This window comes from Phyllobates terribilis, unplaced genomic scaffold (genome assembly GCF_046119375.1).
Source record: "Phyllobates terribilis strain yellow unplaced genomic scaffold, ASM4611937v1 Scaffold_3683__1_contigs__length_72764, whole genome shotgun sequence".
In the NCBI taxonomy this organism is placed as follows: domain Eukaryota; kingdom Metazoa; phylum Chordata; class Amphibia; order Anura; family Dendrobatidae; genus Phyllobates; species Phyllobates terribilis.
In genome coordinates, this window is record NW_027366436.1 from 18,290 (window position 1) to 45,136 (window position 26,847).

Sequence of the window (26,847 nt, forward strand, 5' to 3'; positions counted from 1 at the left end):
AAAACCACATATAGCAACCAATTTCTACAACCCTGATCCAAAACACATGAACCCCCCCCCCCCTAAATCAATCGAATTGACCTCGAAATCAAATCGGAACCCTAAATCATACATGTGGAATGAATCAATCGAGTCGACCTTAAAATATCTCTTAGGTATAAAAAATCAGATGACCCCCCCCTCCCCCCCCCTTCCACACACACAAATCGATTGACGAGGCTGGATTACAAAACCCCCAAATCGAAACCTAGGGCTTGGGGTAAATCTGAGGCCGGGTAAGTTTACAATGATTTGGGGTGAATATAAGAATGAAGTAAAAAATTAAAGAAAAATAGGAAAATAAGGGCATTGTAGTAATTTCAAGGAGAAAACGGCAAAATGTGACAGAACTTTGGCTTGGGTGGTTAATGGCTAACAGAAGTCACTTAACGGGTGTGTTAAAAAATATATTTTTTGTATAATGGATGGTTGTGTTGAAATTAGCCTATTTAACGGGTGGTTTCGGAACTTTTCTAAAAAATAATAATATGCATATATTTTCTTCTATTTAGCTCCACCAAATCATAGCGGTAAAAACTAGTCCCCAATCTAGGGACGATGCATACTATACATGTCCTTAGGCTATTATCAATGGGGATTTTATAAATTGGGTTCCATAATTTATTTTATCCTTTTTCCTATTAAAAATCATTAAAAATCATATTTGATTATTATAGGGGTAAAATATGTATGAAACTTAGGATGAAACTCTAACTTGTTACAAAATATGTAACTCTTGCAAGAGTTTCATTATAAGGTTTAAACTATTCAAATGAAACTTACTATTAAAAAGATGCTACGGAACCCCCATTGCACATAGCCTTAAGGGCCAAATAGTCCATAATCGCTTTTTTTTTATTTTTTTGAAGAGAAAGATGCTAAAAGGCATCTTACTTACTGATATACTCTCTCTACGGGTTTGTTCGTCTAAACCACATTATCAATTATAATGAGATTTTTTAAAATAAGTATTTTTAAATTTTTGAAATATGTGCCAAAAAAGTAGAAGAAAGATGTAGAATAATGACATTATAATGTATGCTGGCCAAACAAAATTATTCTAGAAAAATCCCATTATAATAAAAAAAATGACATGATATGGATTTACACGAACAAGCCTGTTTTTCTCATTTGAATAATATTTATTATTTATAATTTAGGTCATTTTTTCTAGTTTTCCTCAATTATATATGAAGAAATATAGTCGAATGTGGTCTTCTATAATTCATCTCAACGAGTACTTTAAGAACATTAAAAAATAATAATTTTTACTTCCACATATTTAGCGATATTAACGATACAAAACATACATCGATATACGTCCTAAAAGTATTGAGAAGAATAAAAAGGACGGATGGAGTAACTCATATCTCTCACAGCATTACCCATTACATCTAAATGTAAACGAAAGTTCCATGACCGACGACCTAAGGTCTATGCTTCAATTCTGGCTAGATCATGTGCAAGAGTATTACCCTCCTTTTCGTGTGGTTCCATCTGATATAATAAAACACCTGGGAAAGTCCACAAAATATTGCCTAATGGGTTCAATTTCAATTTGACTGTTGCAATTAGTCTTGAGGAAATTGATAACTTGAAGGTTGTCGTCGTCTATAATTACCCTGCAAAACCTGTGCACGGACACCATCTGGATGCCTTTGAGAATCGCCATTGCCTCTGCCACTAGCGACAAGAAACTAATCTCCACTTGTTCAGTCGCCGCCACAATCGTTCTTCCACCCCGGTCTCGGATCACTATTCCAAAGCCAGTTCCCCCATCCCCTCTAATTCTGGCATTGGTATTCAGTTTGAGATACTTTTCTTTGGGGAGTGATCCATTTCACTCGCTCTTGATTGCACTTGGTTGTCGAGGTGGTTCGCTTTGGCTTGCTCCTATGTTCACGATCTCTAGGATTTTGATATTGTGATAGATTTAAGGATATCTAGAATTCCGATATTGTGACAGTGTTAAGGATCTCAATGATTTAGGAGCTGTAAGGGCTAGATTGGGGGCTATATGAATCCAAGTGATCATTAACTCTGTCATAATATCGGAAAGTATGCATGAGAGTTTCTGAATAAAAACTACACAAAAATCAACGGGCAAAGTCTCAAAGGTATCTCTTGGCATTTGTACGAAGATTGCTCTTGACCACCATTTATATCAGACCGTTGTGATTTGGCTTGGTCTATGATTTTTCTTATTTTAAGCTCGATCTGATCCAAAATCGGTTAGGTCTAGATCGATATTTAAAAATATTAGTAATAATTTTAATTATATAAGATAATATATATTAATATTATTTAATATTTTAAATGATTTTTATATTAATATAATACTTCTCTCTTTTTAGCTCCACCAAGTTGTGGCAGCAAAAAATAGTCCACAATCAAGTGATTGGTGCATATTGTACATGTTATTAACGGTCAGATAGTCCGTAATCGCATAGTTTAGGATCTTTAGGATTCTAATATTGTGATATAGTTAAGGATTTCTAGGACTCTGATATTGTAACAGGATGTTGAGATAAAGTATCTCATATTAGAAGTAGAAAAATAATAAGTCTAGTGTAAAAGTCCATGGAATACTCCTCCTATTGTCAATTGGTTTTAGAATGGAATCCTATTGAGATTGTATGTCGGGACGGAATGCACTTATGCACTCGTACGTGCACAACCTCTTTATCCATGTTGGACGTAGGATCCATGTAATTTGACATGGTATCAGAGCTAGGGTTCGGTCTTGGGCTCACGAGTATGTTGGTACGTTGGCAATAAAAATAATAAGATGCCTACCCACACACGTTTATTCAAGTGTCAACTGGGTCAGTTGAGACCCATTGCACTTACAAGGTGTTGGATCAAGGTCTCTCCACAAATCAAGTGTTCAGCATGACTTGAAATTCGATCTTGCGGAAGAGAGAGATTGCAAATGGTTGTAGCAAGATTTCACAAATAATGTGGAACCTTAGATCACAAATGATCCAGGATAAAACTCACACTCTTGATTATTATTACTCTACGAGATTACAAACGTTTTCTCATACACACTCTTACTATCTAGTGTTTGTGTATTCACATCCTGGAATGAATAGAAACTCTCTAGCTCTCAATAAAGTAATAACTCCCCCAAAGCATAAAACTCAGAACCCTTAACTAGTTCTATATCTATCCTATTTATAGACAAGCTTAACACTCAGCTTGCTATACAAAACTATAAGCTACACATTTAACATGTGCTTAAAAACTATTAGTCAACAAGAATCCGCTTCTTGATTCCGTTGAACTAACTCTACCACTTGACAAAGCTTGCCAGATTAATTGGCACATGGTGGAGATTGATCTTCTACGTTCAACTCGCGCTTACCACTTGTATATTAAGCAAACACGTGGACGGTCCATGTTGCTTGATCTAGCTGTAACTTGCACCACTTGCATTTTCCTTAGTTGCATATTTATCACGTGCTTATTAGTAAAGACGTGTTTTCTCCTGGTTTTCCTTTCTGTTGTACGCACTTCTTCCATTTCCTCTTACTGGTTCACTTGTTCTCTTTTCTGGAGTATCAATGTGTCTATCGCGCTTCTAAACGACCTTGTAAATGTCTAAGCGCGACCCTTGCACTTATTAATTCTTATAAGCGAGACTCCATATGTGTAAGCTAGACCATAATATCTATAAGCATGACCTGTAACACTTAAAACTCATATAGATTGTTAGATACTAAGTTTATACTCATCAAAACTTGAGAAACTAAGTTAAGCTACTACTAGCTCAACTAACACAGAGGAGTGTTGAAATAAAGTATTCTCACATCGGAAGTTGGGATATAATAAACCTAGTATATAAACCCATGGATTACTCCTCTTATTGCCAATTGATTTTATGATGGAACTTATTGTGTTTGTATGTTGTGCCGGATTGCACTTATGCGTTCGTACGTGCGCGAATCCATGTAATTTGACACAGAGTTAAGGATCACTAGGATTAAAGAACTACATCAAAGGGCCAGATTGAGGACAATATAAATTCTAGAGATCATTAACTCTGTTACAATATCAGAACGTACACATAAGAGTGTAACACCTCGTGTTAGTAATCCGTATAATGATTAAATTGCTACTCATGTCAACAAGAGCTCTCCCCTATTCATGGTTCAAGAAAGGACAAAGAACTATATAGTTAAGCGTGTTGGGGTCAAAGTAGACGCGGGATGGGTGACCTCCTAGAAAGTTCTCGTGTTGTCACAATGGTAGCACTTTTAAGACTGCAAGGCTTACAAATGGTATCAGAGCCGACTTTGTGGTTTGAGTGCGCTTGGCCAAGTGAGGCGGATCAGTCAGGAGGGTGGTCATTTGGTCTTGACAAGGTCATTAAGAGTTTATGTTAGGATGATTGTAACATCCCGTGTTTGTAATCCATATAATGATTAGGTTGCTACTCATATCAACAAGAGTTCTCTCCTTTTCACGGTTCAAGTGAGGATAAAAAACTATGAAGTTAAGCGTGCTGGAATGAGACTAGTCCTAGGATGAGTGACCTCTTAGGAAGTTCCCGCGTTGACAAGAGGATAGCACTTCTAAGTCTACGAGGCTTATGGAGAGTTTCACGATAAATTATAAGTCTCAGCGATCTCTTGACCGACATCGATATCGGGTTGTTGTGTTTCGGTTCGGTAATTGGCCTATGATTTTTCATATTTCGAGTTTGGCCTGGTGTGATCTAAATTGGTCTGGTCTAGACTAATATTTAAAAATATTAATAATAATTTGAATTATATAAGATAATATATATACACGTTATAATATTATTAACATTTTAAATTAGTTTTATATGATGTATAGCAATAAGTTATAAATAAAAAAATCTTCTAATTTCTATAAATTACTTTGGTAAAAAAAATGCAAACCGTTCAAATTTCCACACATTCCCGCAATTTTAGGAGCCATAGCGAGGAGAAACAATGGATTCCTTTCCCAAATTCAAATCAGAGTCCGCCAAAATCCATTCCGTTTCACCCTCATCATCCAATGACCAAACCCTAACAAGAAAACAAAATCGATACCATCCAACGAGCCTCGACTAGTAATTTGAATGTCGGGGAGACCTAATCCGAGGAGGCTGAGGCCGTCGGCGGCGGCGGCGAAGCCAGCCATGTCCGTTCTCCCATACGAGACCCCAAAGCTTCGAGAACATTACCTGATCGGGAAGAAGCTAGGGCAAGGCCAGTTCGGAACGACGTACCTCTGCACGGAGAAATCCTCGGGGGTGCCGTACGCTTGCAAGTCGATTCCGAAAAGGAAGCTTCTGTGCAAGGAGGATTACGAGGACGTGTGGCGGGAGATTCAGATAATGCACCATTTGTCGGAGCACCCGAACGTGGTGAGGATCAAGGGGACTTACGAGGACTCGGTGTTCGTGCATTTGGTTATGGAGCTTTGCGCTGGCGGTGAATTGTTCGATCGAATTGTGGCGAAAGGACATTACAGCGAGCGGCAGGCGGCGATACTCATGAAGACGGTGGTTGATGTCGTGGAGGCTTGTCATTCGCTTGGAGTGATGCATAGGGATCTCAAGCCCGAGAATTTTTTGTTTGAAAATGGGGATGAACATGCTAAATTGAAGGCTACTGATTTTGGTTTGTCTGTTTTCTACAAGCCTGGTTGGTTTCTCCTCTTCTTCTATCTAGAGATGAGCTCTTGCTTATAGTTCTTGACTTTTGGGCTAATGGGATCATTCAAATCTAGAAATGGCAGGGCAGAGTGAGTGAATAATGTGTTAACATGTTGGATTTTTGATATTTTTGGCAGGGCAGACTTTCAGTGATGTGGTTGGAAGTCCATATTACGTCGCTCCAGAGGTGTTGTGCAAACGATACGGCCATGAATCTGATGTCTGGGAGCGCCGGAATTATTCTTTACATCTTACTGAGCGGCGTTCCGCCATTTTGGGCAGGTAAAAGCTACAACACATTCTCCAAATCATACACTGTTTACCATAAACTGATTTGCTCAGTTATGTTCCTATAGAAACCGATTCAGGGATCTTCCGACAGATCTTGCATGGAAAGTTAGACTTTGATTCTGAGCCGTGGCCTAGTATTTCAGATAGCGCCAAGGACTTAATACGCAGAATGCTCGATAGAGATCCAAGAACACGTTTTACTGCTCATCAAGTTCTCTGTGAGCTCAGTTGTTGATAAGCTTCTTCTCTTCCGATATTTTATCTAAAGACAGAATTTTTCTACTGTTGTACAGGTCATCCATGGATTGTGGATGACACGGTTGCCCAGACAAACCTCTCGCTTCCGCTGTTTATCACGCTTGAAGCAATTCTCAGCGATGAACAAGCTTAAGAAGATGGCGCTGCGGGTACGTTTGTTTATCTCTTAGTTACAAACCCGAAATTAAGTGATAGATTGTGTTGAATGCGACATAGGTTATAGCGGAGAGGCTCTCAGAGGGAAGAAATCGGCGGTCTCAAGGAGTTGTTTAAGATGATTGATACCGACGGGAGTGGGACAATAACGCTGGAAGAACTCAAAGTAGGTTTGAAAAGGGTCGGATCTGATCTCGGAGAGACCGAGATCAAGTCTCTCATGGATGCGGTAACATGAATCTTCTACTCAATCGTTGTTAAAATCTATGGCTAAATAGTTACAAACAATCCTTCTCTTGTTTACGTAACCAGGCGGACATTGACCACAACGGTACCATCGACTATGGCGAGTTTTTGCAGCAACCTTGCACATGAACAAGATTGAGAGGGACGAGAACTTAGTTGCGGCGTTTTCTTACTTCGACAAAGACGGGAGTGGGTACATAACGGTTGATGAGCTTCAACAGTCGTGCAGAGAATTTGGTCTAGAGGAGGCTCATCTTGAAGAGATAGTCAGAGAAATTGACGAGGACAATGTGGGTTTAATGACTCTCATTTGATTATGTGGAAAATGACTAATTTGCCCTTTTGAACAGGATGGACGGATAGACTATGGTGAGTTTGCTGCGATGATGAGGAAGGGCAATTTGGGAACGGGAGGAAGAACTCTGAGAGCTAGCCTTCAGTTCAACCTCGCGAGTGTATTAGGTGTCGGCCATTCGCGAAATTCTTCTGCACCCTAACTCCTCTTGGCGTTATACATTTCTTCTTCTTCTTCTTCTTTTCATTTTTTGTGTTTATTTGAGAGGAATGTGTTCTTGGAAGCGTTAGAGTTGACTAATATAGACGTTAGTAAGGATAAAGATGTGTGTATTTGATTTTAGTATGCCACAGTCACAGTTGAAGATAAAGAGCTAATCAAGTTATTTTGTTGTATATATTTCCTTTAAAAAAAAATTTGTAATTATTCTCTAAAAATGTTTCTATTTCACATTAATATATAGTTAATTTTTATCACCAATTTTATTTGAATTATAATTTCTAAAATTCAATAATATCCTTATATAAATAATAAAATTATTCACTTTTTACCTCTTATCTATCCTTATTTAATTAACTCATAAAAATATACAATTATTTTAACCCTTTTTTCCTCTACATTTATTACTCTCTCATTTATCTTTTCTTAGCAGACAAATTGACATCTTTATTAACCCGAATCAAATGATAATAAAGTGTTCAATAATGGGAAGAAAAAACAATTAAAACATTCAACAAGAGCTACACTTCGTTTTTTACTTGCAATAAAATGAGTTGCCTGACTCCCATCTCTACCTGCATGACTCTACCTACACGATATGAACTTATCCTCATATCCAACAACTTACCCAGCAACCAGCCCAGGAATCCACTCCATTTGCACCTCCTCTTAAGCTTTGCAATGAGGGTCAAACAATCTGATTCGATAATGATAGATGTCAAGCCATTCAGGTGAGCCATCTCCATCACCTAAAGTGCCGTCTCAGCCTCAATACACTCCATCTCCTTTGAAAAATCCGTCGTTTGCGCTCCAATTAGGACAGCCCCGGAATGGTCCTTAATCACGAACCCGATCCCACAACCCCTACCTGGATACTGCAACTAATCACTCTCCCCTATTTTTATTTTCTCTCCCAATTATCAAAGTACCAATATTACTTCATTGTACTTATCTTTCCTTATTATTTGAGTTTTTGCTCAAACTAAAAGATGTAGTATACTTGCTAAGTAGCTATGTACTAGTTCTTCCTATTGGACATGGTCAAGTTCACTCGATCCATTAGAGATATTGGGCCGAGTAAAACAGCCCATTGGACTTAGTCATTGGGTTGAGTAAGCAGTTGAATTACAGTTTCCGGTGAAGTTTGGTCAGAAATAATCAAACCAACCAGCCAGCGCCTGCTGTCAAATTCACCTGTTTGCTTTCCCCATAGAGAGAGAGAGCATTCGCCGATCAACCCCGCTTTCTCTCTCCTCTTTTACTCGCCTAGATCACTCCCTTCTACCCTCTCTCACGCGTCAATCGGAGATCCACCACTCTGAGTCGACTCTAACCACCACCGACCTTAATCTCACCTGCAATCATAGAGTGAAATCACGGTTCACGAGGTTTATTGAATCCACCACGATCTCTCTCAGAAGCTCAAATCCGTGATTTTTTCCATAAAGCAAACGCTATCTGATTCGTATCCAGTCTATATCTGTCTTTAATTGGTTCGCCATTGTTGCCCTGCGCATTGGAATAGAGGGTATGAGGAGTGGAGAGGGGGTATTGATGTGGCTGTGTTGATTGAGCAATGCGCGGATGGCTCAGTACAGGCAATCAGGCTTCCATTACGGTAACGGATCCTCCGCCATTGGCTCCGACCACGTGGCTATTGGTATCCGAGCTGGACAGCACAACCACAAGCAGCCTCGCCACCGTCGGTTAGCGCACAAGGGAGCTGCCGTTTGTAAGATCTCGATCGGCGCTGTCGTCGTAGTTGCTCTATTTCTCGTCCTCGCTCTCACTGCGCTTGCCTATACTTACGTCTCCAGAGAGAAAGGTCACTTCAAATATCTACTCTTCTTACTTAAAGGATCTGGGTTTAGCTGATTATTGTTACGGGATAGTGTTTTCCTCCTATCTCGATCACGGTTATTTCTAGTTGAATAGGGGGACCGGATCTTATGCTTGAAATTTAGGTAGGTAGGATTTATCTGGTCGAGCTTGAAAAGATTCAATTGATGCAATTTTGTAGCTTTTGCTACTAACTGTTTGACAAATCAGGACAGGACATTGCATAAGCTACTGCTTCTGAGTTTGAGTGTTTCTATCTTATTAAGTCTATACCTCTTATAGCAATAATCCCATATTTTTCTTTTGACGTTTTGCACCTAATAGTTCCCAATACTATTTCTTCAAACAGGCTGGCTCTATTATACCTTTCGTTTAATTTTGTCTATCCCTTAGTTTGATTTTGTGAAGCTTCTGATTGTTTCGAGTTGCTGCAGATATCAACACTGAAAGCATCATCCAAGATGATGACTTCAAAAACGATTTTCTCACCAATGTCTCACGGATAAATACATCCAAAGTGAAGTTTGGCCATGGTTCAGTAACTCATGGTCGTGATTCAAGATATTGGGATGGGGATGATCGCAGGAGGGATGACGATTACAATGAAGAGGTAATGGACAAGAATAATAAGGATGAAGCTGCAGATGCTCGTCGTGGAGTAAAAGGGAAGAATGATATCAAGAAGTCACATAGTGGTAAGATTAAAGGTACTGATCATCATGGGTTTTACAATGAAGCTGGTCGTGATGAACTAAAGATGTATGAGGAAAAATATGAAGCTTCCTTAAAGAATGTAGGCCAAACAGGTGAGGAAAAAGAGGCTAATAATAGGGTTCATGATGATGGGCACTTGGATAACCAAAATGAGGAAATTGATGTGGATGATGAATATGATGATGGGATTGATTCACATGATGCTCGGATTGAAGAGGATGAAAATGGTAGACATGATGAGGTTGAGAATGATCTACAAGATTCACACTATGAAGAAGACAGAGATTCTTCGCATGATGCTAAGAAAACTCGGAGTATGATTGAAGAGGAAGATGGAGCCTCTAACGAATCAATTGAGGATAAATCCAAAAGCTTAAATATCCTCCATAACGACTTTGGTAAATCTAAACATGGTCATGATGGTGAACATGGAGCAACAACAAAAAAATCTGCTCATCCTACATCCGGAAGAAAAAGAAAGCATCGCTCCTGTATGTTTCTCTTTCCTTTCCTGTTTTCATTATTATGGTGGTACTAGTCATGTAAATTAGCTATATATAATTTTTCTCATTGCTTCTGTATGTAAATGGAAATGAATAAAAAGCACCAGTTTTGGTTTGTAATTTTTTTCCTGGCATTAAAAAGACGCAAAAAGGCTAATATATTTTTGTCAATTGTTAAAGATGCAGCTAATTTTTCTCAAAAGTAGATTTGTGATAAATTCATGAGTCATTAGTACCCTGATTTGGACCTTCCTAAGTGATTTTGTTAGGATCTCTAGCAAGAAAATCTGTATAGTTCTGTTGATAAGAACTATATAGTATCAATGTTTGAACTCTAAAGTTTGCAAGCTACATCATGTATTACAGTATGTAGGTGAATAGTAGAATGTCTCTTTTTATTTTTAATTGATACTCATTTCCTTAAATTTGTGCAGCTTCAAGTTGTGAACTGAAGTTCTTGAACACTAGTGCACAGCTTGTGGAACCTTTAGAAAATAGAAAATTTTCAAGATTTTCCTTGCAATATACGGGAACCGAGAAAAAGCCTGATGGATTAAGTGAATGGGAGCCAAAATTTGCTGGGCATCAGACATTGGGAGAACGCGAAAATTCATTCATGGCTCGTGATCAGAAAATCAATTGTGGGTTCGTTAAGGGTCCGCCCGGATCCCCAAGTACTGGATTTGATTTGGCTGAAGATGATTCGAGATATATCAGTAAATGTCATATTGCTGTTGTTTCCTGCATCTTTGGAAATTCAGACCGGCTCAGATCACCTGCTAGTAAAATGGTATGCTGGTCTTAAGATTATGATCAAGTAAAAACATATCTTACGATGTGAAATGCGAACAGACTTTAACTGTGAACCCAATGTACTAATATTCACCGTGGTTGAAAACCGCTGCAATAATTCTAGTACAATAGTTTAGGTTCATATATAAGATAGTAAAGTCCACAGTTAAAGTCTGTTCGTATTTCACCCCATAAGGTATGTTTTTACAGGAAATTTCTAGTTGGTCTTATCACATATATATAATAACTTATTTCTTCCCACTTTCTGGGAGAAGGCAATTTGGCTCATATTTATCTTTTCTTTTTCAGGTCAGTCGTTTATCAAAGAAAAATGTTTGCTTTGTGATGTTTGTGGATGAAACAACTATGCAAACCCTTTCTTCAGAAGGTCATATGCCTGAGATGGGTTTTATAGGCCTTTGGAAGATCGTGGTGGTGAAAAATCTCCCGTATGATGATATGCGCAGAGTGGGTAAAATACCAAAGCTTTTGCCACATCGACTCTTCCCCTCAGCAAGGTAATCTAATAATTTATCTAAATCCATGCCTTTTCTTTTATATGTTCTCATACAGTAGTCAAACTAAAGAACCTTGTCAACATCATAAGTTTTCTCATTGTTGAAATTTCTCATAGAGTAGCACTTAAGTTAAGGATTAGGGTCAAGTAAAAACATATTTTACGGTGTGAAATATGAACAGACTTTAACTGTAGACATTACTATCTTACATGTGAACCCAATGTACCAATATGTGAACGTAGAATGATCAATGTGGTTAAAAACCGCTGCAATAATCTTAGTACAACAGTTTAGGTTCACAAATAAGATAGTGAAATTTCACACCGTTCGTAAGGTATGTTTTTACCGGAAACTTTCTCCTTAAGTTAAATATCATCTTTCACTACCAGAAGTCAAGGTGTGAACAGAAGAAAGAAAGAGTCAACTCATTTTCATTTAACTGCATAATCATTCTTCTGGTATCTATTAGATATTCGATTTTTGTGCCAATTCCTTCATGCTACCCCTTGTTACAACTTACCTCTCAATTCCCTTGCTAGCAAGAATGAGTTGAATGGTTCGATTGATTGCCTTTTCTGTATTTAAAACTTCGAAATTACTCGTTTGCATTGGCTAAATTATAAACCATACCATTTTCTAGGTACTCAATTTGGCTGGACAGCAAGTTGCGCCTTCAAAGCGACCCTCTTCTGATCTTAGAGTATTTTCTATGGAGAAAAGGTCACGAATATGCGATTTCAAATCACTATGACCGCCATTGTGTGTGGGAAGAGGTTGCACAAAACAAGAAGCTTAATAAATACAACCATACAATTATAGATCAACAGTTTGCTTTCTACCAGGCTGACGGATTGAAAAGATTTAATGCCTCAGATCCGCAAAAGTTGCTTCCCAGCAGTGAGTACTTGAATCTCTCATGTTTTTTGAAACCCTTGTTAATGTAAGTATTTAATTAATCCCTTTAATCTTGACAGATGTACCTGAAGGCTCGTTCATCATAAGGGCGCATACACCGATGTCAAACTTGTTTTCATGTCTCTGGTTCAATGAGGTGGATCGTTTTACTCCTAGAGATCAGTTAAGTTTTGCTTATACATACCAGAAATTGAAAAAGAAGAATCCAACCAAGCCTTTCTACATCCACATGTTCAAGGTCAGAATTTCCTTATTCCTGTTAATATAATGATGTAGAACACCAGGAAAGTAGTAGGAACACTGACAAATTCTTTTCAATTCATAATATTAATCTGATTACTAATTGAATTTGTAAGACCTTAAATATTGATCAAGGACTCGTAGAAGAATTGTTGGCCATCAGACTCGGATCAAACTCGGTTAGACTCGTAGACTTGGATCATACTCAGAAGTGTCTACTAAATCGTCCAATTTTGGCCCATTTTTTTATATTTTTTTAATGAAGCCCGATTGTTTTCTTTGATTTTGGAGTCCATATTTGGGTTAAAAGCCCAATTCTAGGAAAAATCATAGTTAGTTCATTAAAAAGCTAGACAAAATTGAAAGAATTACTATAATAGCTTATTTAGTAATTAAGCATTAAGTTGTCTTAACATAATTAAGCTAGAAGAATTATAAATTTCACAAATTAATTCCTTTAGGTTTTTATTGTATTTTTTTATATCTTATATTTATATGTTTTGTACTTATATTCTATATTTATTACACTCTTAATTAATTATTTATTATTTTAATATTTTAGTAGATTCTTACGAGTCAGCGAGTCGAGTTAGCGAAACCCCTCCGAGTTAACAGTAGACTCTCGAGTTTAATAACCTTGTAACTAACTCTTAGCACCAACTCTGGAATTAATAGAAATACTTAACATGATTTGCTAATACCGACTCTTCACATAAATTACTGAATAAAGATAGAGAAAAGTAGATAACTATTATATCCAGTTCATAATACAAAATGCAGACGTTTTTACTGGCAATTTATCTTGACAGGATTGTGAAAGGCGAAAAATGGCGAAGTTATTTCATCATAGATCAGAAGAGAGACATGTGAGTTCCCAAGACGCAACAGAGTAAAATGAGTAGTTCAAGGTGTTGTATGCATTGCACTGCACATACATTATACCCCGGTTGGTGTATTTGTCCTTCGATTCAGAGCAGAAAAACACACACTGTATACGTCCAACTCCAACTCCCTGAACAGTATTGACATGGAACTTACACTGAAACACCACACTACAACCACCACCGGGTTAAGATATTCATTACCTATTTTAATCTCTTCTCACCTTCCTATTCATTTCATTTGTTCTATAACCAGGAAGAATGATCGTCCATACAGTTCTACTTCTCTGAACAACGATGACTGCTGCTGCATTTTATGTATTTTTTAACAGTAAATGTTAGCTCATTTTGTTGCCTCAAACCTTCTCATAAACTGTTTGTACTATAATTTTGGTAGTTTGATTCGATCTCATTTTGGTTCGACAATAAGCATCATTGTAATTGCTAGCAACCTTAAAATGTGGTCTGAGATTCACCCACATGAAAATCATCATAAAAACAACACAAAATTAAGCAACCCACATTTGATCAACTTATAGAAAAAAACAAGACTGATATAAAACATCCAACAAGCTCATAGTCTGGTGGTAAGGTTGTGAGTGATACGCCATATGAATCATGGTGATACGCCATATGAATCATGGAAATTGCAAGTAAAAAGTTTTTTTTAACCTCAATATGAATCACCAAGATCTCTTCTTTACAGATTGATGTTGAAGCAAAAACAATCTCTTGAGAGCCTTTGCAAGCACCACCATGTTAAGCTTCTTGTTTTTGCCCATCAACACCTTACCACCACCATCACCACCACCACCACGGGCGCCGCCAGTAACAGCTTTGGCTCGGTTTCTGAACATTTCTTCGTTAAAACTCTCCCACAACAAGTCCATTGAGTCGTGTCCTTCGGTTGAGTGAATGTAGGAAGAATGAACTTCTTCTCTTTGTTCTTCTTCTTCTTCTTCATCATTTGAAGATGATGAAGAGGTTGATGAAGCTTGTGTGGGACCCACATGGTGGCGCCACAAGGGAGGAGAGCCAATGGAGGCTCCGGTTGAACTGATCAAGACCGGAAACTCGAAATCCTCTATGGTGGTGACCATTGAGGGTTGTAAAGGAGAGGTTTTTGGAGTGATTTAAGATGTGGGTTTGGTGGTTTAACTCATCATTTGCGTATACGTTGGTGTTTGGAAAATATGGGTTTCATTTCTTGTGGTGTTTGACAAGTTTTGGTTCAACTACTACAATTCTTGAAAATTCTTATAATATGAATTGGCATTGAGGGGGTTCAATCACACAATTAACATTGACTTTGTGAAAGACTAATTAATGTTTCTGACTTGTGTGTCCAGTATATAGATATGCTTCATCGCCTCTGATTACGTGATGCAGTGGACACGTTTGAGTTTACAATCTCCCCTATTCCTCCAATTATCACCTCTAATAGTGTTATAATCCACCGGCGGATTGATAAGAGCCAAATCAAAAAATTGAGCAAATGACATATCTTTGAGCCTTTATATACAATTACCATTCTTTTTTTAATAAGTCATTAAAAAATCTATCACGGAAAGATCTAGTTCATCGCGCCTGATGATCTCGACAAAATTATAAAGACTTTCCACCAAGATCAATAGTATCTTAAATTAGAGTCTATCAAATAGAAAGTTGATCCCTTACTCCTCTCTTCACAGTCAAATTTGCAATCCTACCAAAACATTTGCTCGACAAGTGCTCTTTGCAATAAAGTCTAACCCCCCATTCACCTCTCTGTAAACATGTATGAACACACGACACTGAAACAAAGCTTCAAATTGATAAATTTCATAAATAATATTGCTAATCTCCCATGGAATTTCCAACAATTATTAAGAGAATTAATAAGAGTTACGTATTTTTCATGAGCAAGCCGAATCCTCAATCCTCCTTCAAAACTGATGAATCTCATAAATAATATTAGCTTCATCTGGAGAGATTTATTATTTTCATGAGCAAGTTGAATCCCCAATCCTTCTTCATTTTTCGGTTTACATATTTTTTTCTCAGGTAGTAACTGGATGGAAATTGTAATTAAAATTATTCCAAAAGAATATCTTGTTAGTATCATCCAGTTGTTTACAGACTTCGGACGGAAAAAGAAAGCATTGCATTAAATAGTTAGCTTTTGATGTTAGGTTAGATTGGATCAGAAGTTTCTGCCAGCTTGAGAGATGGAAGAAGCCCTTCATTTTGACGATTGTTTCTTTGTATCATTAGTAAAATCATCAAAGACTTTATTTTGAATACAACCGTTAGCTAGAGGAATACCTAAATATTTTTCTAGTTTACCTGTAATTTGCACTTGAAAGATACTGGCAAGTTATGAGCTTGCAGGCTTGAGACATTGAATGAAGTATGAAGTGAACTTTTTTATAATTAATGTTAAGTCCACTCTAGTGAGAAAACTTCTGTAAAAAGTCTTTTATAAATTATGTATTTTTTAAAGAAGCATTTGTAAAAATCATAGTGTTGTCTGCAAATCTTAGAAGAAGAATTGACGTTCCATTTGTTGTTAGTTTTATTCCATCTGGAACCTCATCTTGCTGAGAGAATTGTTGTAATGATCGAGAAAGAAACTTCATTGGATTATAAAGAGGAAAGGTGGTATCGGATCACTTGATGGCACACGAAGGTTGGAATTCTCTACAAGGTTGATTGTTAACCAACACTTAAACTTTAACAATTTCAATACAATTTCTAATTAAAGTGATCCATTTATCAGACAATCCAATATTTTGAAGACTTTGTACATAAAATCTCAATCAATTTTATCGTAAACCCTGTTCCATATCTATTTTAAGAGCCATCCATTTATCCTTCTGCTTACGTCTCTTAGTAATATGGAAGGAGTGAAAATCTCATGGGATGTAAAAAAATTATCTTGAATCAACTGCTTTCCACAAAGGCTCCTTGAAGATTTCCAATCAGCTTTGGTAAGACTTTCTTTAGTCTATTAACCAAAACTTTTGAGAGAGTTTTATAGGATGAATTACATAGTCTTATTGGTCTAAAATTATTGATGTTAATTGGATTGTCCACTTTCGGGATTAGGACAACACAAGAGTGGTTCCAAGCTATGAGGATATTTTTAGAGTGAAAGAAAGATTTGACGCTTCAAAAAGCCTATTCTTAATGATATGCCAGTATTCCTGATAAAAACCTATAAAAAACGATCTGGCATATCATTAATTTCTGATAAAATTAATGATATGCCAGTATACAATTACTATTGTTGTCTCCATCTATTCGGTTGGTAAAAAATACTCTTACATGTAGGGCTGAGCATTGGATTAAAATCAAACCGAATCCAAGAACTGAACCGGAAACCGAAAATGAAAAAGGTACTGAATTCCGATCCAAACTATATTTGTTTGGTTTACTTTGAAATTGAAATGATCCAAAATCTACGCGATTAACCTCAAACAATGTTGTATAATTCTTATTTAACATATAAATAGCTCAAACGTTCCAAAAGCATTTCATGACACTTAAGTTATCAAATATCAACCATTAAGCTCGACAAGCAACAATTATAGTTTGACTCTTATAAATTATAATAATTTCACTAACATACCCAAATATTAAAATAGCAAGAACAATATCAATCGTTCATAAAACTACAATATTCTTTTCATCATTCTAACACTAATGGAACCAAGTTCATTTTTACATAGCATAACAAATCAAAGTCATTCTATTTTTACTTTCAAATTCGAACAAAACCGAACAAAAATGAAATATTGAAATATGTGGACCGAAAACCAATCCAAATTATTTGGTTTTGATTTGGTTCGGATAAAAAGTTAGTTTTATCCGAAACGTGCTCAATCCTACTTACATCCTATGACATAGTTAATAGAATTTAATTCTAAATGCTCATGTATATTTTTTAGTACATATTTGGGGGGAAAAGGCTTCAAATCCTACTTCTTAAGTAGTTTTTTTTATTCTACCTCAAACCTCAACATTTTACCCCTCAATGTGTTCTACCCTCGAGTCTTCATATCTTCTTCTACGTGTGTTCTTCAAGAACAAATGTATTATAACCAGTGTTCTAAAACGCCCGCCTAGGCGCTAGGTGGCACCCTAACGTTCCGAATAGGAGCTAGTCCTTTTTTTCTAGGTGGTAGGAAAAAAAATCCCCCGCCTAGGAGGCTACGCCCGCCTAGGCGTTACGTTTTTTTCTAGGCGGGGGTATGCGTTCTTTTGTTTTGAAAGGGATATGCGTTCTTATTTAGGTTAAAAGTTAAAAATCATTCCCCTCCTCTCGTTCGTCCCACGCCTTCGCCTCTCACCTCTCACCCCTATCCCTCTTAACTGAAAACTTTGTCGTCCCTACTGCCTCCCACCTCCATCTTGTCATGCCATCATCTCTCGTCCCACCGGTTGCCTCTCACCTCACCTCACCTCTCGTCCCTCCTCTTACCCTCGTTAGGCTCTCCCTGCCCCTCTCCCTCGTACTGTGACCAATGTCCACTCAGAACCTATGACTGCAACTATGACTTATGAATAATTATTTAATATTATTTACGTTGAAACATGTGTTGAAAACTATATGATTTTTGCTTGTTCTAGTCTTTTAGATTTTCTTTACGGCGAATACTATAAAGTCTATGAATTTTGGATGATTAATGAGCAAATTATATGATTATATTAAAATTACATAGTTAAATCATAAATTACTATGAAAATTATGAATCAATATATTTCGATTTAGTTTTTCATATAAGGAAATTATACTAAAATATAAAAATAAGTGTTATAATATTGATCCGCCTAGGCCCCGCATAGGCGCTAGGCCCCCCTCACCGCCTAGCACCCACCTAGCGTTTTTCAGAACACTGATTATAACAGCGAAAAAATGAACGGAGCTAAATATCAAAAAACATCAAAGTTGTCTTGATTTATTGGCGCATCTCTTGCAATTGCAACTCACACTTCACTCATGCCTCCTAGAAGTTCACTTATTCCTTTATCTTCTGGATCCATTGGTTTGGGTTCTTCCACCTCATTATCCTCTAAGAACATATCATTATAATTATGTTCTAGAATATAGTTGTGGTGGCTGAAACAAGATAGAATAATGACATTTGTGTAAAACTTCCATCTTCTTTTGGGGACACCAAATCTTCTTTCAATGGTTGTTCACAATGATGAATGGATGTAGTTGAATTCTTCTTCTACATTTTGTGGAGCCTATGTTAGGACTTAGAAATTGTGATTTGTGGTAATTGGCTTTAAAATATGGAACCATGTAACCCTTTTTATCAGCATATCTCTTGTCCAACAGATAACAAAGACCTAAAAATAACAACTTATGTTATCAATATTATTTTTATAGATGTTTAATGTTACACATGAATAACCTAGAAAGTCTTACATGGAGGTGGGTGTGGAAAGTTTAAGCACGGCGTATTAAAGCATGATTGAACACTTATGTAACACAGACACTGCCCTCTTACCTAGTTTGTACATAGGTGAAATATATGTCAAAGTTGCACTTACCCATAACTTTAAATGAGCAACATTTCTTTTGACCAAGGTAGGTATATTGTTCACCTTGTTATACAAGCACCAATGTATGTCCTACCTTTGCATATAATTGCATCCTAAAATAATAATTCGAACACGTCATAAATACATTATTATTGTAAATCATAGAACACCCAGCTTAAACACGTACCTTGAAAAGTTGGTACCTCTTGAGATTGAATCTTGCTAGAAATTCCACTAAAATATCTATCACATGGTTGTAACAACTTCATACAATACCATTTAATCCATATGACCATCCAACTAAAGTATCAATAACTTGATTAATCACCCGACTAATAGTGTCTCGAGATCTCTAAAAACTCGCATGCACAACTCTCCTTGATGCTCCTATAGCAATTGTGTACATAAAAATTCATACTTTCTCTAATACACCCATATTCCTATAAGTTATAAGCCCATATATTATTAAATCTATACACAGGTTATCAAGGACATGTCTTTCCATTCTAAATGTATTCAACCCCTAACTCCTGATTGTGAATCCATAATCTCACTCATCCACATGATCTCATATTGATAAGAACCAATACAAGGGACCTTAATTAAGTACTTTGTAAATATGGTCCCTTTCTATATGCTTTATGCTATTTTGACTGGCTCTTAATAAGTGAATGGGAAGGTACCTATCTTCCAATCAAATGTGTATTCCCTAATTCATTGAATCTAGGCCTAGCTACAACAACAATGGACATTACTTTTGAATGAATTTGCTAGAACTAGTAGACTTTTAATATCCCTTCTCATTTCATACTAAGTATAACTTTGTGTTTTCTTAGTTAGATTGAACCACTTTTTATCATAATGTGTAATGTATTCTTTGATTGGTTGATCTTTATAGCTAGATCGTGAATGCATGATCTCCCCCATTTGAAAAGAGGTAATAGTGTGCTCTGAGACTTGTGTTCTCTTTCTGTCACACACTTGTCTTGCGTCTTTTTGCATCTTGTCTATGTTTCAAAGTGTGCTAACACTTCTCGTGGATATACTAAATGTTGTGCAACTTCCTTAACTGAACCACGTTCAAGTTGATGCCCAGTTTTCCTTTGAAACAGCCAGACCAGATGTAGCCTTTTCTCACCCCTGAGTCTACTGATTCTTGATTGATGAGGATTCTCTGTTATTGTGTTTGTCTCTTACTCTAACTCTGGTTGAGTTGAAAATTGTTGATGAATTTTAGTCTTGAAATTTTGTGTGATTGTTTTCTTGTGGGGGTTGGTTGGAATCAAAAGGAAGATTAACTTCAATGTCCCTTCTGTATTACAGGCTACCTAATTCATCATTGTCTTCCTCTCCCAGTGGATCTAGAGCAACATTTAAGTCCATGTATGGAGTCATGAATAGTAGATGGTAATACTAATAAATGCTCTGTTATTTTTTGTGTTTGAGTTTTTTAGTGTAAGAGCTTTCAATGCTTAGAAAATAATTATGAACTTAGTGTCATGTTTCCTATGTGGAGAAGATTGTAAATTTTGCATCCATATATCAAGATTAATGTAATTTAATTGGTTAATAAGAGTATAATAAAACTTTGTTATGATTGGTTTTCTTGTCAGATTTTGCAAATTTTGTCTCTCTTTTGCAATTATGAGGAGATATAGGAAGCGAAATAAGGGACGACGGGAGTAAGATTTTACTTCATCCCAAAGAAACTGATAACTAATACAAACCCTATCCATTTGTTAGAAGTGTTGGGGCGGGTCCCGTGGCCTGATTTCATGTCTGATAGATTTTAGCTCAAATAAGAGAAAAAAGGGAAAAAGCCCATTAAAGGGGCGGCCCAATTAACCTCTCTTATAAATACTAGAATACGGAACAAGGAATGGGAGCACTTTTCGACCTTCCGTACTAAAACTCTGCCAGAATTCAAAGCTAAAGTACTCCTTTGTCTCATTATCCTCGAGCACTTGGCATAACATATTCCCCTCTATTGAGTTGCTGCTGACTTGAGCGTCGGAGAGCCAAATCCAGATGAAGCCCCCTCTCTCCCCTGGATTTGTTCGTGCAGGTACACCCACAAGGACTCATCGAAGACTATTCGGCGAGCACTTCAGACTGTGGGAGCTTAAACTGCCTTTACCCTCAGCTAAGAAAGACAAGAGTGAATCTAAGCCTCTCGTCGAGACGTGTTGACTCAACGAGGAATTTGGGATTCAACACTGGCGCCGAACGTGGGGACCCTCTCACACAATTAAGCAGACAAAGAGTATCGAATGGCTAGCCAACACACAACACAAAGCAGACGCCGCAACAACAGTGCACCAGTTAGGCGTCGAGACACTGGCTCCCGAATGGGTAACGTCTCCACAGACGCAACCACTCAGCGGAGCCGCAATGTCGCTCTAACCACTGACATGGTCGAGTTCCATGAGTTTCTACGTTTCCAAGCAACAAGGCGACAACACGAGCAGCTCAAGCAGCGCCTCCGTCAAGAGGACGAGGGACGGCAGCGTCAAAGGACGAGCTGACATTGGCTATGCTAAATGAAGAGTCTCGGATCGTGAGAGAACGCGAGCTCGCCCATCTAGATCCTGAGCCTCGTCGCAATGCTCAAGTGCGTGGGCCGGGCCGCCACTCCGCACCCCCTCAGTATCCTAACGGCCAGCTCGTACACCCTCGTATACCCCATGCCCCACAAGCAACTAACCTACGCCCGAACGCACAACCTTTCGAGCCTCAGCATCCACCCTCTCGGGTTCATGAGCCTTATATACCACCCACGTTGCACGAGCAACGACAACATGAACATCCCTTACCTCCAGCCTATGCCCAGAACATTGTCGAACACCCCCAAACCCCTACGCCAACTATGTACCAGAGTACTACATCCACTAGCAACACATTGTACCACGACCACCCGACCCATATAACCCTTTTCCTGCTCCTAACTATGACCATCAAATTAGTGCAGGATCGATCTCGCGGGGGGCTACTATCTTTGCAGACCATATCGCTCATACCCTCGTGCGCGATGATTTTAAGTACCCAACCTCAAAGGAGTACTCTGGTAATGAAGACCCTCGAGACCATATCAATCGGTACAGATACGCCATGCTGGCGTGCAATGCTGATGATGCCACTATGTGCAAGGATTTCCCGAACACTCTTTCTGGGACTGCCTCTCGTGGATACTGTCCCTGCCAAAACGAATAATCCAAAACTTCGACGACTTGGAGGAACGCTTCATTACCCATTTTAGCGCCTCTAAAAAGCGCAAGGTGACGATGCTGCAGACGTAGGGTGTCAAATAGAAGGTGGGCGAGAGCCTAGAAAACTATTTGAGAAGGTTCACTGCCATAGAACTCGAGGCCCACGACTTCACTGAGGATGGTGCTCGACAAGCCTTCTTCGGGGGACTACTCGACGACTCTGATTTCAAAGACAGGCTTGGTCGGAATATCAATGATAGGGATATGTACCTCAGTTATGATCGCATGCTTCAAAAGGCCTACGACCAGGTCGAGTCCGACAAGATAACAGGCCGGAACAATGGGGCCGAGCCCTCGAAGAAACAGGGACATGCACAGGGCAGTGGTTAGAAGGGCAATACGCTATGGGGACCCAAGCGCCAGGCAGACCAACACCCAAGAGCTCCAGCCCTCCAAGCCCAAGGCCACCAAGGCCAGACCCAATTCCCAGTCCAAGCAATGGTGGCCACAGTGCAAAGGGCCGCAAGGCGAGAACGACAGGCAATGTCACAGGGACAAGGAATGTGGTGTGAGAAACATCGTAGTCAAAGCCACTCGACCGCTCAGTGCCGAACCATTTACAAAGAAGCCCAAGCAGAGGACAGACGCGTCATGGCCGCTCATCGAGCAGAAGGGCGGCAGGCTCACTAGCTACCACCACCCGTCCCACCACCACCTCAATTCTCTCGGCCAGACGGATTTGTGGGAATTATCACGGGGCGCCACGAGCCGCGACCTCCTAGTCGGTGAGAACTAAGGCGGGCCACCAACGCGCTCCTTCCCCCAGGGAAACCGCTGATGCTTATTATTGAGTCCACTCGGAACCCGTATCAATTGAGCTTCACTGATACGGACGTCGTCGAGTGGGCCAACAAGAGGGCCGACCCTCTCATCGTCCACATCCAATTGGGGAAAAAAGTCGTCAAGCGGGTAATGGTGGATACTGGCAGCGCCGCATGCATCATTTACTGGGATGCCTACCAAAGGCTCGGGCTAGACGCCTCACGCCTTCGCCCAATGAAGGCAAACCTCGTCGGTTTCACCGGGGATTCATAAAGGCTTTGGGGGTAGCAATAATCGACATGATATTAGGAAACGAAGGCGGCCCTCGACGAAGTTGCGCTATTGACTTCCTGTTCATCTTCATATAACGCCATCTTGGGACGAGACTCCCTCACACACTTCGAGGCGGTCGTATCTATAAGCCATTTTTGTCTAAAGTTCCCAACGGCTAGTGGTACACGCGTTACGAGGGGCAACCAAGAAGAAAGTGAAACTTGCTACATTCAAGCAGAGCAGAACGACAAGAAGCTTGTTCATGCAAACCACCTATACTTATCCGGGTCACTACGGATAGAGGAAGAAGCAGACCTCGACCCCCTGGAGGAGAGCAAATCAGGCTCAGGGAACGAGAACCTATCGCAGGCCGTCGAGGTGGAAAAACAATGTATATCACCATTCGACGAGGCCAGGAAGAACTTATATATCGGCCAAGGCCTTCGCCAGGACGTGATATCAGAGATAAAGACGATGCTCCGGGCCTCGAGGGACATTTTTGCTTGGACCCCCCGAGACCTAAAAGGCATACCCCCGGAAATAATGACCCACTCCCTAGCAATAGATCCCCAAGCTACTCCTTGAAGGCAGAAAAAGCGAAAGCAGGCGGGACCAAAGAACGAGGCGGCAGCAACCGAGCTGTCCAAGCTTCTTAAGGTGGGTTTTGTGCAATCTATCCAGTACCCAACTTGACTGGTCAATGTAGTAATGGTCCCCAAGAAGGACACATGAAAGTGGCTCATGTGTGTCGATTTCACAGATCTAAACAAGGCCTGCCCAAAAGACAGTTACCCTCTCCTATCAATCGACCAGCTCGTCGATTCAACCGCGGGACACGAGGTGTTAAGCTTCCTCGACGCATATTCAGGGTATAACCAGGTTGTTATGAACCCCGCCGATGCCGGGCATACTGCATTCATTACCGAAAGGGAGACTTTTTGCTATAGAGTCATGCCTTTCGGCCTTAAAAATGCGGGAGTAACCTTTCAGAGGCTCGTTGACAAGGTGTTTAGAGAGAAGCTCGGCAAGACAGTCGAGGCCTATGTGGATGACATTGTTGTGAAAAGTAGATGCCAGACCGATCATCCGAGAGATCTTCAAGAAGTGTTTGACACATTACGTAGATATGGGATGAGCCTTAACCCTGAAAAGTGCGTGTTCGGTGTGACCGAGGGGAAGTTTTTGGGGTTCCAGATCAGCTCGAGGGGCATCCAAGTGAATCCCTCGAAAATCCAGGCAGTGCTCGACATGAAGCCACCACGGACAACGCACGAGGTGCAGCGGTTTATGGGATCGGTAAATTATTTAGGGAGATTTTGCACAAAGCTCGCCGAGCGCAATCTACCCTTCTTCGAGATACTGAGGAAGCCTAATAACTTTGCCCGGACAGAAGAATGTGAGGCCGCATTCACGAGTCTCAAGGAGCACTTAGCTAATTTACCAACGCTTTCGTCCCTTGTTCCCGGAGAAACATTGCAAGTATACCTCGCAGCTAGCTCAAGGATAGCTAGTGCGGTACTGGTCCGCAAGCATCAAAAGCCCATTTACTTTGTCAACAAGGACCTTTCACCAACAGAGGAGCGATATTCACCGGTCGAGAAAATGGTTTACACCCTAGTCATGGCAGCACGATGACTAAGGCCGTATTTCCACGCCCATACCATACAGGTCCTCACAGACCTCCCGTTACGAGCCGTACTTCATTGACCCACCCTATCGAGCCGGATGACCAAGTGGGTCGTCGAGCTCTCCGAGTTCGATGTCGAATACCAGCCTCGACCATCCATCAAGGCCCAAGCATTATCAGACTTCATTATCGAAACCAGCTTCCGAGGTCACGAGTTATCCTTATGCTTGTCGCCGAGGCCATGGAGGCTCTTTGTGGACGGTGCAGTAAACAACAACGGGTGTGGGGGCGGGGATAGCTTTATTCTCGCCCGAGGAGGACCTGTACGAGCATGCCATAACGCTTGATTTCGAGGCAACCAATAACGAGGCAGAATACGAGGCGCTTGTCATTGGGCTAGAGATAGCCCTCGAAGAACAGGTAGAAGAGAGAGAATGTTTTTGTGACTCCGAGGTAGTCGTCCAGCAGGTCCAGGGAGTATATGAGGTGAGAACAGGCACCCTACCCCAATACCAAGCACGAGTGGCACGATTGCGTGGGGTGTTCAAACATTTTCTCATAACCGCCATCCCACGCGAGGAGAACGAGCAGGCAGATGGCCTGGCCAGACTAGCATCTAGAGCAAAACTAATCGACGCAAGGCACGAAGGGAAATCTCGGCCGATCTGGTATAACACTGCCACCATCAAGTCTATCTCTGAGCAGTTAGAACTCATGGCCATCAATCAACCCGTCAAGGATTGGAGAGCCCCTATACTTGGATATCTTACACATACCAACATCCCAAAAGATCCATGAGAGCGAAAACGCCTTCAGGCCAAGGCCTCGCGGTTCTTTGCTTGCCAGGGCGAGTTTTACAAGCGAGAGATAATGTCCCGAGATCTGAGATGCCTGTCACGAGAAGAAGGAAACAAAATGTTGGTCGAGCTGCACGCAGGGTTGTGCGGAACGCACGCACACTGGCGATCTCTAGTGTTCAAGGCACTACGGTATGGCCATTTCTGGTTGTCCATGCACGAAGACGCTATGACCATTGCTCGATCATGCAAAGCCTGCCAAGCTCATGCTTCAGCATGTCACCAGCCGGGGGTCAAGATGCAGAATAATGTCGGGGCCTTGCCCCTTCTCCATGTGGGGCTTAGACTTGTTGGGCCCATTTACACCAAAGGCACCAGGGCAACTAGAATTCATCATCGTCGCCATTGATTACTTCACTAAGCGGATCGAGGCAATACCCTTAGCTCGCACGAATGTACAAGCCGTGCAAAAGTTCCTCTGGCAAAACATCATCTACTGGTATGGGCTTCCACAAGACATTGTGACAGATAGGGGACAACAGTTCAATACACCAAAGTTCGTCGAGTGGTGTAGAGATCTTGGTATCAGGCTGAAATTTGCCTCAGTAGCCCACCCTCATTGTAATGGGCAAGTCGAGGATGCCAATAAGAGCATCGCCACCGATTGAAAGAAGCGACTAGATGGTGCTCGAGGGCTATGGGCCGAGAAACTGCCCCTAGTACTATGGGCAAACCGAACAACTGTAGAAAAGGCCACAAGAGAGACACCCTTCGCGCTTGCATACGGTATCGAAGCAGTAGCACCCGTCGAGCATCTATTCCCAACAGATAGAATCATCCAGTACAACGAGGGTGCAAACGTCGAAAAAAATGGATGATTCAATACATAGGTAAACATCCTTGTAAATTCATTAATTGTGAATACGACTCGACGAGTACCAACTCCATTTGCTTCAATACATAGGGGCGAGAAGTCTCGGGCCATAACGAAACACATCCTATAAGAGGGACTA

General features: G+C 40.0%; 2 protein-coding genes across 2 annotated transcripts; both read left to right on the forward strand.

The window, feature by feature from the left end:
* The first annotated feature begins 5,131 nt into the window (after nt 1-5,131).
* LOC141248426 (uncharacterized) lies at nt 5,132-7,158 on the forward strand. The gene is given in 12 exon segments (XM_073669358.1): nt 5,132-5,699; nt 5,848-5,936; nt 5,938-5,992; nt 6,067-6,219; nt 6,295-6,315; nt 6,318-6,347; nt 6,350-6,408; nt 6,476-6,499; nt 6,501-6,644; nt 6,728-6,767; nt 6,770-6,951; nt 7,012-7,158. Coding segments are annotated over 12 exon segments (1,512 nt in total).
* Nucleotides 7,159-8,759: 1,601 nt separating this feature from the next.
* On the forward strand, nt 8,760-13,589 carry LOC141248427 (uncharacterized). The gene is made up of 8 exons (XM_073669359.1): nt 8,760-8,933; nt 9,034-9,091; nt 9,449-10,219; nt 10,666-11,021; nt 11,333-11,541; nt 12,182-12,438; nt 12,516-12,694; nt 13,506-13,589. Exons 1-8 carry the CDS (start codon nt 8,760-8,762, stop codon nt 13,587-13,589), a joined length of 2,088 nt encoding a protein of 695 aa, XP_073525460.1.
* Nucleotides 13,590-26,847: the final 13,258 nt, after the last annotated feature.